This window comes from Schistocerca piceifrons, chromosome 11 (genome assembly GCF_021461385.2).
Source record: "Schistocerca piceifrons isolate TAMUIC-IGC-003096 chromosome 11, iqSchPice1.1, whole genome shotgun sequence".
Classification (NCBI taxonomy): domain Eukaryota; kingdom Metazoa; phylum Arthropoda; class Insecta; order Orthoptera; family Acrididae; genus Schistocerca; species Schistocerca piceifrons.
The window spans coordinates 32,250,237-32,263,127 of NC_060148.1; the positions used below are offsets into that span (position 1 = coordinate 32,250,237).

Genomic DNA, 12,891 nt, shown 5'->3' on the forward strand with positions numbered 1-12,891 from the left:
GCAGATTAAAACTGTGTGCCGGACCGAGACTCCAACTCGGGACCTTTGTCTTTTGCGGGCAAGTGCTCTACCATCTGAGCTACCCAAGCACAACTCACGCCCCGTCCTCACAGCCTTACTTCTGCCAGTACCTCGCCTCCTACCTTCCAAACTTAACAGAAGCTCTTCTGCGAACCTTTCAGAACTAGTACTCCTGAAATAAAGGATATTGTGGAGACATGGCTTAGCCACAGCCTGGGGGATGTTTCCAGAATGAGATTTTCACTCTGCAGCGGAGTGTGTGCTGATATGAAACTTCCTGGCAGATTAAAACTGTGTGCCGGACTGAGACTCGAACTCGGGACCTTTGCCTTTCTCGGGCAAGTGCTGTGAGGACGGGGCGCGAGTCGTGCTTGGGTAGCTCAGTTGGTAGAGCAGTTGCCCGCGAAAGGCAAAGGTCCCGAGTTTGAGTTTCGGTCCGGCACACAGTTTTAATCTGCCAGGAAGTTTCATATCAGCGCACACTCCGCTGCCGAGTGAAAATCTCATTCTAGTTCCACATCTGTTTTTTGTGCGTAACTCTGCAGCCTTGGTGCACTAACAGCTGTTCAGTGCTGGTTTTGGATGGCGCCATTTTGCCATGCGCGGTTTACCTTAACCACGGCCACACACAAATGGTTCACAAACTTGAGCATTTTGGAAATGTTCTCACTCTGGCCTGTAAAACTGATAATTACACCCTTTTGAATATCAGATAAATCACTCGTTTTCCGCATAACGAGAACGACTGCATTGTTTTCCACATTCCCCTCACACACTATATATGCCCTCCACTGCCAGTGCTGCCTCATGCCATCTGTGAGTGGTTATTGAACATGGCTGTGGCCATATCAATGTGAGTGGCCCATATCGGTAGCTCTTATGTGATGCAGTCGTCGGCGGGTGGCTTAAGCTGGATATGGCATGTCTGAAGAAACTTGTGAGTGTGAATAATTTTTTGTAGTGTGTGTGTATGTGTGTGTGTGTGTGTGTGTGTGTGTGTGTGTAAAAGTAGTAGTAGTAGTAGTAGTAATAATGTGAGAATGTCTCGGTGTGCCTCCAGCGGCAGGTCTGCACCTGCTCGACTTCAGCAGCATCCAGGTGCCTCCAGAGGCTCTGGCTGCCACAGACAGCAATTCAGATGACACCAGCATGGATGACGTGGCGGGACCGGGCCCCACGTATGCGGCCGAGGAGGACCCGCGCATCATCCGTGACATGTTCCTTGCCAACCCGGACCAGCTGGCACTGCTGAAGCAGAACAACCCGCGGCTGGCCGAAGCACTGCTCTCCGGGAACCTGGGTAAGACCGCGGGCGGGAGCTGATGCGGGGTAGCGCATTGTTCGAAAAACCTCGAAAAAGGTCACACACTTAGATTATTGTGGTGAGGGTCTCAGTCCTTTTCTCACAACAAACTGAAAAATTTAAAATCTCCCGTGTTGCGTTGGGCTATGGAAATTTCTGCATGTTAATTAAAAACACTCGCACTCGCTATTTATGAGCAGTTTATTTCCAGAACATACATATAATTAATGGTGCCAGATAAGATTCACAAATAGTCTGAAATACGTACCCATGAATAGTTGTTCACTGCTTGGTTACACAAACGTACACTGACGTGACTGACAAAAGTCATCAGATTCCTCCCAGTATCATGTTGGACCCTCTTGCTTAGTGCAGCTTCTCGGTATGGCAGAGACTCAACAAGTTGTTGAAAGTCCCCTGCAGAAATATAGAGCTATGCTGCCTCTATAGCTATCCATAATTGTGAAAGTGTTGTCAGTGCAGGATTGTATGCACAAACTGACCTCACAGTTATGTTCCATAAATGTTGGATATGATTCATATCGGGTAATCTGGGTGGCCATATCATTTGCTGGAATTTTCTAGAATCTTCTTAAAACCAGTCGCAAACAGTTGTGGCACGATGACACGGCGCGTTGTCATCGATAAAAATTCCATAGTTGTTTACAAACACGAAATCCGTGAATGGTCTCCAGCTAGCCGTACATAACCATTTCCAGTCGATGAGTGGTTCACTTGGGCCAGTGGACGCAGTCTATTCCGTGCAAACACAGCTTACATCATTATGGAGCCACCATCAGCTTGCACGGTGCCTTCTTGACAATGTCGGTCCATGGCTTTGTAGGGTCTGCCCCACACTCGAGCCGTACCATCAGATCTTACCAGCTGAAATCGGGACTCGTCTGACGAGGCTACTGTTTTCCAGTTGTCTCGTGTCCAATTGACGGGACCACGAGCCCAGGAGGGGTGTTGGAGGCGATGTCGTACTGTTAGCAAAGGCGCTCGCATCAGTTGTCTGCTGACAAAGTCCGTTAACACCAAATTTTGCTGCTCTATTCTAACGGGAATGTTCATCGTGCACCCCACATTGACTTCTGTAGTTGTTTCATGCAGTGTTGCTTGTCTGTTGGCACTGACAAGCGTATGCAAGTGGTGCTGCTCTTGGCCATTAAGTGAGGGCCATCAGCCACTGTGCTGTCCATGTTGAGAAGTAATGCCTGAAATTTGGTATTCTTGGCACAGTCTTGACACTGCACTCAGAATATTGAATTCCCTAATGATTTCCAAACCTGGTGTACACAATACTACTGCCATTTCTATATGTGCATATCACCATCCCATGAATTCTGTCACCTCATTGTACATTGGTGATGGTTTAGGACTTAACCAGTAAACCTACGACTATGTAAAGAATCGAACTCCTATGTATAAAAACACTGCAAACTTCTGATTCCTTTGCAAAGGAGTTAATGTGTTAATTCTTCGTGCATCCTCCTCAATGTTTATGACATATCTCCTGAACTGTGGGTCATACAATGATATAGTGTTGCAGATACATTCAGTTGTTTATGTGGAAACCGTCTGCAAAATATGTTGTGAATGGAGTTGGCACTAAACAAGTAATAAAATAAAACAGCACGCCTAATGCAGCAGTTCTACTGCACAAACAGTGAAAATTTAGTAAGTGATATTTTTTTTTCCTTTCATCTTTCTGTAGGAGTTGTTGAGAAAGTTTCATAAAGGTTTGAAATTAAGTGTATAGTTTGTTTCAAGTGACAACGTCCATAAATATTCAAATATTGGATGAATATAGCCTGGGTATTTGTGTGCCATGAGTTAGGTCTCATCAAGACATATATAAGGTTTCTAACTGTGATACTTGTCTTAATGTGTTAAACCATTAACGTAAGACTATACCTCATTGTGAGTAGAGTATGACAACATTTCAAATTTTTAAATTTGGCCAATACTACATGAAATATTGAAAATCAAATTTTTGTTGTCCCTGGAAGCCATTAGATAGGTAACCTGCAACTGGGACCCTGTACCGCGAACTAGATTAGGTGTTTAGCAGTATACAGGGTTATTCTAAATGATGGACCCATTTTCAAAACATTGTATTCATTCAAGTACAAATTCAAAATGAACAAACTTTATACCAATGAAAAGATGAAGTTTCAAAGTTTTTTTCCATAATGTTGGATATAAATTTGATAAATTTAATAATTTAGAATTAATTTGTTTTTAATAATTATTAAATAATTAGAAATTTGATAAATGTTACAAATGTTCAATGTGGTCACTGTGGGTTGCACGGCAAACATCGATGCGGTAGCCGAACTCGTCCCCCGAGCGTGAAAGCGGTATCTGCTGTTACCGATCACGGCAGCAGTGATCTGGTTTCGCAGATTGTTGAGAGTGGTTGGTAGAGGCGGGACGCAATCAGCTTCCTTGACATTAGTCCATAAGAAATAGTTGCAGGGTGTGTGGGGCCAGAAATACAGGGACAGGTTCTCCAGTCCCCTGCAACCGGTCCAGCACTGAAGAAGGGAGTCATTCAAAAAGCCTCGTACATCGCAGTGCCAATTGGGCAGAGCTCCATCCTGTTGGAAAATGAAGTCCTGGTAATCTTCTATAACGTGAGGGAACAGCCACTGTTTCAACGTGTCCAGGTATGTGATTCCTGTTACAGTTCTTTCCACAAAGGAAAATGGTCCATAAACCTTTTTATGGGATGCGGCACAGAACATGTTGATCTTCGGTGAGTCTCTTTTGTGTTGCAGTGGTGAATGTGGATTTTCCAAACCCCATATGCGAACACTGTCTCCGCTGACTTTTCCACTAATGTGGAATGTCACTTCATCGCTAAAAATTACACGCTGTAGGAATGCATTATCCTCCATCTTTGCTAATGCTGTCTCAGAACTTTCCGTACAGCTGGTTGCAGTATCCAAAGTTCTCGACTGACTCTGTTGGTAGACTTACTGGGACTGCGCACAAAACTTTCTCCAATCTGTCGGACATCATCCTCTGACACACGTGGTCGACCTGTGCTTTTTCCTTTGCACACATTCCCAGTCTGTTTAAATTGCATAAACCAACCAACAGCTAATGCTTTAGCGAGTTGGTGGTTGAATACTGAATTTGGTACAAAATGCCCGCAGCAGTGCAATTTGTGACTAACTTTTCGCAAACTCGAGAACACAGGAAACCTTGTGCTGCACAGTCACCATCTCACTCACAACTGACAGAGAAATGGAATGATTGCACTATTACTGCGTAAACTCTACCGGTTGCTTCTGAAACCGTCATCACTCACCTGCAGCTGCCAACCAAAAACAGTCAAACTTCCTCTTTTCAATGGTATAAAGCTTGTTCATTTTGGATTTGTACTTGAATACATAGGAATTTTTCAAAGTGGGTCCATCAATTACAATAACCCTGTAGATTGCCCACCCACCATTGTGTTTACATTAACACAGTTCTTGAAAACTGTACACTTTACACTGTCTACATACGATTTGACCCCTATAGTTGATGCACTCAGTGCTTTCGTGAATACACTGCCTGACTGGTTTGTCTACACTTGATTCCGACTATTTATAACCACGTCCTTTGGCTACAACCTGTAATTTCGTGTTTTTTTGTCAGTCACGAGGAAATGATACATTAATTAATAGTACAAAAGAGAGATTATTATGAAGGTAAGTGGACTGGCTTTTAGGTCTAATTATGTTGTGTTCCAAATGATTTATGCTCTGTGCTTTGCCAATACACAAGGCATTTCTTTTTTTAATTTCATAACTTCTTGCGCAACAACACTTCCACAGCTTCTCATAGAGTGATCATTTATAATTTAATAAAAGTTTAAATTTTGACCATTTCCCTCAAGATCCAAAATGTGGGAAACTTGAAAACATCAACATGTTTAAAAAATTTCAGGCTTCAAAATTATCTGTATTGCTAAACAACTATCCCAAAACCCAGGGCACAATACCCAAACACATCTGCAGGTTGCAGGAGGCAAGAAAAATTTGGTTTTCAATGTTTCGCACAATTATTGACTGAATTTAGAAATTCAAAATGCTGATGTAAACTATGTGTTAAGAGGTATAACCTTGTGATAAAAGTTTAACACAATAAAGCATGTAATAAGAAACTGTGTTCGTCTCATAGCAACACAACTAATGGCATATGAATGCCAGGACTTGGTTCGTCCAGCATTTGGGAATGAGAGCACTAAAGACTTCCAACAAACATTATACACAGTTTTAAACCTTTTTGAAATTCTTCTGTCTCCCAGAGAAGCAGTGAAAGGAAAACAGTGTATAGTTTACATTTTCGCTATTCGTGCAGTAAAACTACAGCATTAGGCATGATGTTTTAGTTTATTACTTTGTTATTACTGACTCTACTTGCAACACAGTTCGCATACATTATCCACAGATAGCAACGAATATAGCTGCAAAATTATATCGTTGTACAACATACAGTTCAGGAGGTATGATGTTGTAAACATGTTCATGTGTAAAAAAAATAATTTTGCTTCATATGAAGCACTTAGTGGCTTCCAACAAACTTCAAGCATAATTTCAAACATTTTCTTGCTTACATTCTTAATGGCAAATGTATTGTAAAATAATCAGATGTTTGAGGCTGTTTTTACATTGGACTTAGGTTCTTTCAAGAATCGTGGGTTTACTAATCAAAACTGATTTTAAAAACATGACATGGCTAAAAATGGGCTGCGTCTTTCGATTGCATCTTAATTAATTATTAATAAACTTTTTAATTGTGGAAATTTAAGGTAAATAATTACATTATCTGTATCAGGAACAATCAGTCTACAAAACGTACAAGGTTGTTGGCTTTAGGCTTTATTTGTCACACACACTTTTGCTTAGTAGTGAATTTATATCTCTTCAAATCATGATGATTCTTGAACTAATATACCTTAAGTGAAAACAGTTGCCCCCACAATGTTGTTAGTTGGAGAAGTTATTTTTGTAATTGTAACAATACAAAAAACGTTACCAAATATAAAAGTTGCTAAATTTGTGGAGCCTCTTTAGTAGGTCTGTTGCATTTTCTAAGCGTTCTGCCAAGATAATGCAGTCTTTGCTTCACTTTCCCCACAATATTGTCTTTGTCGTCATTCCAGTGTAAGTGGTTTGTGAATGTAATTTCTAGGTCATCATCATCATCATTTAAGACTGATTATGCCTTTCAGCGTTCAGTGCATTTAGTTGAATTGAGAGCCTTTAGATTCTTATGATTTGTGGTATAACAGAAATTTAATGGCTTTCTTTTAGTACTTATGTGGATGACCTCTCACTTTTTCTTCCTTATAGTCAGTTGGCACTGTCCGCACCTTACAGATCTCTTGTCCAACCCATTTTGTTATTGGTTTTTATCTTCCGATGACTTCAGAAGATGGTAAATAATTGTCATCTGCAAATAATCTGAGAGGACTGCTCAGATTGTCTCCTAAATGATTTATGTGAATTAGGAACAGCAGAGGACCTATAACACTCTCTTGGGGAATACCGGGTATCACTTCCGTTTTCCTGGATGACTTCCCATCAGCTACTATGAATTATGACCTTACTGAAAGGAAATCACAAATCCAGTTGTACAATTGAGACAATAGTCCACAGTCAAGCAATTTGATTAGAAGTCTCTCATGGGGAACAGTATCAGAACTGTTCTGAAAATCAGGAAATATGAATCGTTAGGAGATCCCCTTTAATGGCACTCATTACTGCATGCAAATAAACAGCCAGCTGTGCTTGACAAGAACAGTATTTTCTGATTCTGTACCAACTATGTATCAATAAACCATTTTCGGTGTCAGTGATGTGGGTCCATAATTCACCATATTACAGTTGTTTCCTTTCTTGATTATTGGTGGGACATGTACAACTTTCCAATCGTTAGGTATGGATCTTTCATCCCACATTGGGTTTCACATGATCAATGTTTTTGGTGTCAATGCCTTTTTTATCATGGAAGAGATTATTCTGTTAGAGATACCTCATTATGTTTGAGCTCAGAATATGTTTGAAGATTCTATAACAAATTGATGTCAAGGGTATTTGAAAGTAGTTTGTGGATCACTTTTACTACCATTCTTGTAAACAGGCGTGACCCGTATACCTTCTTTTGACTACTAGGCACAGTTTTTTGTTTGATGAATCTGTGGTAGATTATGGCTAGAAGAGGCTAACTTAGCCACAAATTCAGTATAGAGCCTGAAGGGATTCTGTCAAGTGCCCTGGAGCTTTGTTCTGTTTTAACTGTTTCAGCAGCGCCTTTATGGCATTCTTCTGTCAAAATCAGTGGACGCATCCTGGCTTATCGTACTGATAAGTTCCCTGGGAAGTTCTCTTTGAATGTGACTCAGTTTTGCAAGCACTGAAATAACATCACGTACCCCCTCAACCCATGAAGTTTCGTTTTGTTTTCTCCTTGCTTTCTGAGTGAATCACAATGTTTTGTCAGGTAGTGCGCAAATAAATGTGGGTCCACATTTGAAGCAGCATATATTGTAGTCAGTATTGAATATTCAGGCTTGTGTCCTGTCTTAATAATTTTGGTGTAGATTCACATTTGTTGACTTTCTCTCTGGCTCGTACTTGAAGTCAGCAATGAATATAGTATAAAGAGCATTTGATTTGGAATGTGATGCGCTGTTGCTATCAAAGTCTTCCTGCATTCAGGAGGACGACAGTTCAAACCTGCATCTGGCCATCCTGATTGAGGTTTTCCATGATTTCCCCAAATCACTTCAGGCAAATGCCGGGATGGTTCCTCTGAAAGGGCACGTCTGACTTCCTTCCCCATCCTTCCGTAACCTGTTGGGACCGATGACCTCGCTGTTTGGTGCTCTCCCCCCAAATCAACCAACCAAAGTGTACTGATATTACAGCCAATGACAAGTTCTAAGTGTGTTCCAGCAAAGATTTTCCATGTCATACGTGAGGTTAATGGACAATAATAACATGGCTTAGAATGGTGAAGAATGACAATGACAATGGAACTTTCAGGGGTGGCAAGAGGTTAGTAGTTACAGAATTGTCAATATAGTTGTGTGTCGTAGCTGAGCTCGGAGAATCACTAGTAGCTTATGTAGATGCTAATTAAAAAATTCATTTGTGGAAATGATAAACTAGGGAGGAAAAACTTGCTTTCCCATGTAGCTAAGTTGATTCAGGAAAATTTGGAATTTAAACCTGAAAGGAGCATTTTTCAATGAAGCAAAGTCACCACCCTGGATGGTGACAAGTTTACATTGTATTCTGTTTGTGAGTAGAAATACTGTAATTAATATTAATACAAAAAGTATAATAACCAGTAAACACCCGGTTCTATAAAGAATTGTACCTTCTGGTATAAAACAGTTTCAGGCATCAGATTACTGTACAAATGAGTTAATGTTTCAAATATGTGATGTTAAGCATTAAGCAATAAAAAGTTTAGAAAAGTTTGAAATTATGTTTTAAAGTTTGTTGAAAGTCACTAAGTGGTCTTATTCCCGAATAGAGGATGAATAAAGTCCGGGTATTTGTGCATCATCAGTTACACTGCCTTAAGACAAACACACAGTTTCTAACTATAATACGCATCTTATTGTGTTAAACTTTTATTGTAAGATTATTCCTGTTAATGAGTATATTATGAAAGCATTTTAAATTTTTATATTCGGTCAATAATTACACAAAACATTAAAATCATTTTTTGTCTTAGAGAGGCAATATGTAACAGATACTTGGTTCCGTGACATTCTCTAAGTGATATAGGCCACTACAAGAGTTCAGACACATTACAAAATAAATTGGAAATAATTACAAACATATGTTTAATTCAGAAGTGCGTATTACAAGGATCCATCTGTATAAATTATCTAACAGTCAAGATAGTTGGGTTAAATGAAATGTTTTTTCACCTATCTGATGAATAGTTTAACTCTGCACTGGAAAATGTTTTCTTTTAGTCACTTGAATACTTGAAAGGCAATATTTCTGACCCGTGCTACCCAATTTTTGAATGCTCGCACTCCTCTTGCCAACTTTATTCGATTTCACCATATTTCTGTACTTCACAAACACTACCATTGGTTAAGACATGTGGTTTGTGCGAAACCACTGTTTGCAGTGTTGTGTGTCTAATATTTTTGCTTAGAGGCAACAGAAGTTCTGTGTGTGTCCTTTGTTTAGTCATATATGCTGCTGAATAAAGAAGATAAAGAAGTATCAAAAACATATAAGCAAGTATGATGTGAGGGCCATTTACATAGTTGTTCTGTAAATTATACAGTTTAAAAAGATGGGATGGAAGTTAAAGGCATTTACAGAATTTTCCAAAGGTCTGAGGCATTGTGCATCTACATCTACATAAATAATCTGCAAGCAGTGTGTTTCTTGCGGCACTACTAGTTCTTGCCTTTCTTGTCCCTCTTCAAATAGAGTGAGGAAAAAGACTGTCTATATGCTCCCGTACCAGCCCCCATTTCTGTTGTTTTGTCTCTGCTGTCCTTACATGAGATGTATGTTAGTGGCAGTACAGTCATTCTGCAGTCTGTTTCAAATACCAGTTCTGTAAACCTTCTCAGTAGTGTTTTGCAAAAAGAATGTCATCTACCTGCCAGGGATTCTCATTCGAGTTCATGGACCATGTGTGTAATGCTCGCTCGTTGATCAAATCTACTGGTTACAAATCTGGCAGTGCATCTCTGAATTAACTCGACCTGGAGGGGATCCCAAAACTTAAGTAGTGTTCAAGAAAGGGTCAAACAAATGTTCTGTATGCGGTCTCGATTCACGAGTTACACCTTCCTAGTTTTCTCCCAATACACTGGTGTCAACCATTTGCTTGCCTGTTACCGACCTTATGTGCTCGTCCCATTTCAGATCATTTTGAAACTTTGTATCTAGATATTTAATTGATGTTATGTGTCACAATTCATGTTGTGTGTCAAGCAACACGTCACTAATACAGTATTTGAACATTATAGGAATATTTTTCTTACTTGTCTGCATTAACTTACAAGGGATTTACAAAAATATGGAAACACCAAAAACAAGGCACAACACAACACATTACCGTGCCTAGTAAACTGTTCGAAATCACTGGTATTCAAAAATCATTCCAGTCATCTCTGAATGAACAGATACAGGTATTGTATGATTTTCAAAGGTCTGTTATACCATTCGTGCTGTAAAATAGTTGAGAGTTCAGGTAACGATAATGGAGGTGGATAGTGATTTCGCAGCCTTCTCTCCAAAGCAGACATGTTCCATGTCCCAAGCCTGAAATTAAAATGTTCATCTCTTTTGATGACACCACCTGAAGTACTCACCACCTGGAGATCCGAACGGTGGAGTAGTTTACCTCCGGAATATTTTACTCCAGGAAACGCCATCATTATCCTCCGTCTCCCAGCATTCAGGAAATATAATAATGTGGTAGTCTTTCCATTTCCTTTCCATGTCGCAGTATCATGGCCGAAGAAACAGACTGTGGTTGGTTGTGCCCATGAGTCTTCGATCTTGATCCATCTGAAGCATCATTTGCTCTGTGCATCAATTCGATACTGGTGCCCGCTGCTGCCCGGTACCAGAGGAAGTATAGGATTGGGAAAAGAAAGACCCCTAGCCCTCGAAACCTAATAGCGTCAGGGTCGGAAAAAACAAGAGTTGGCCGAGGATGGCCAGACAGGAAAGATAAAAGTGAGAAGCCGGGCACAAGTAAGTGGAAGCAATGCCAGGACTCAGCTCAGGGCCCCATGGTTGCCAGCCACGTACTCACTAGGTGCCAGTCCCCTGGAGGAATTATTTCCTTACAATGTTGTTGTTGTTGTTGTGGTCTTCAGTCCTGAGACTGGTTTGATGCAGCTCTCCATGCTACTCTATCCTGTGCAAGCTTTTTCATCTCCCAGTACCTACTGCAACCTACATCCTTCTGAATCTGCTTAGTGTATTCATCTCTTGGTCTCCCTCTACGATTTTTACCCTCCACACTGCCCTCCAATACTAAATTGGTGATCCCTTGATGCCTCAGAACATGTCCTACCAACCGATCCCTTCTTCTGGTCAAGTTGTGCCACAGACTTCTCTTCTCCCCAATCCTATTCAATACTTCCTCATTAGTTATGTGATCTACCCATCTAATCTTCAGCATTCTTCTGTAGCACCACATTTCGAAAGCTTCTATTCTCTTCTTGTCCAAACTATTTATCGTCCATGTTTCACTTCCATACATGGCTACACTCCATACGAATACTTTCAGAAATGACTTCCTGACACTTAAATCTATACTCGATGTTAACAAATTTCTCTTCTTCAGAAACGCTTTCCTTGCCATTGCCAGCCTACATTTTATATCCTCTCTACTTCGACCATCATCAGTTATTTTGCTCCCCAAATAGCAAAACTCCTTTACTACTTTAAGTGCCTCATTTCCTAATCTAATTCCCTCAGCATCACCCGACTTGATTAGACTACATTCCATTATCCTTGTTTTGCTTTTGTTGATGTTCATCTTATATCCTCCTTTGAAGACACTGTCCATTCCATTCAACTGCTCTTCCAAGTCCTTTGCTGTCTCTGACAGAATTACAATGTCATCGGCGAACCTCATGAATTTTAATACCTACTCCGAATTTTTCTTTTGTTTCCTTTACTGCTTGCTCAATATACAGATTGAACAACATCGGGGAGAGGCTACAACCCTGTCTTACTCCCTTCCCAATCACTGCTTCCCTTTCATGTCCCTCGACTCTTATAACTGCCATCTGGTTTCTGTACAAATTGTAAATAGCCTTTCGCTCCCTGTATTTTACCCCTGCCACCTTTAGAATTTGAAAGAGAGTATTCCAGTCAACATTGTCAAAAGCTTTCTCTAAGTCTACAAATGCTAGAAACGTAGGCTTGCCTTTCCTTAATCTTTCTTCTAAGATAAGTCGTAAGGTCAGTATTGCCTCATGTGTTCCAGTGTTTCTACGGAATCCAAACTGATCTTCCCCGAGGTTGGCTTCTACTAGTTTTTCCATTCGTCTGTAAAGAATTCGTGTTAGTATTTTGCAGCTGTGACTTATTAAGCTGATAGTTCGGTAATTTTCACATCTGTCAACACCTGCTTTCTTTGGGATTGGAATTATTATATTCTTCTTGAAGTCTGAGGGTATTTCGCCTGTTTCATACATCTTGCTCACCAGATGGTAGAGTTTTGTCAGGACTGGCTCTCCCACGGCCGTCAGTAGTTCCAATGGAATATTGTCTACTCCGGGGGCCTTGTTTCAACTCAGGTCTTTCAGTGCTCTGTCAAACTCTTCACGCAGTGTCATATCTCCCATTTCATCTTCATCTACATCCTCTTCCATTTCCATAATATTGTCCTCAAGTGCATCGCCCTTGTATAGACCCTCTATATACTCCTTCCACCTTTCTGCTTTCCCTTCTTTGCTTAGAACTGGGTTTCCATCTGAGCTCTTGATATTCATACAAGTCGTTCTCTTATCTCCGAAGGTCTCTTTAATTTTCCTGTAGGCGGTATCTATCTTACCCCTA

The 12,891-nt window shown here is 40.4% G+C and overlaps 1 protein-coding gene across 1 annotated transcript in view; it reads left to right on the plus strand.

The window, feature by feature from the left end:
* Positions 1 to 12,891, plus strand: part of LOC124720387 (protein DDI1 homolog 2) — a 157,731-nt gene that overhangs the window by 34,091 nt on the left and 110,749 nt on the right. The window contains exon 2 of the mRNA XM_047245722.1: positions 1,082 to 1,321. Within this exon, the coding sequence (XP_047101678.1) occupies positions 1,082 to 1,321 (240 nt within the window). The remainder of the gene's footprint in view (positions 1 to 1,081; positions 1,322 to 12,891) is intronic.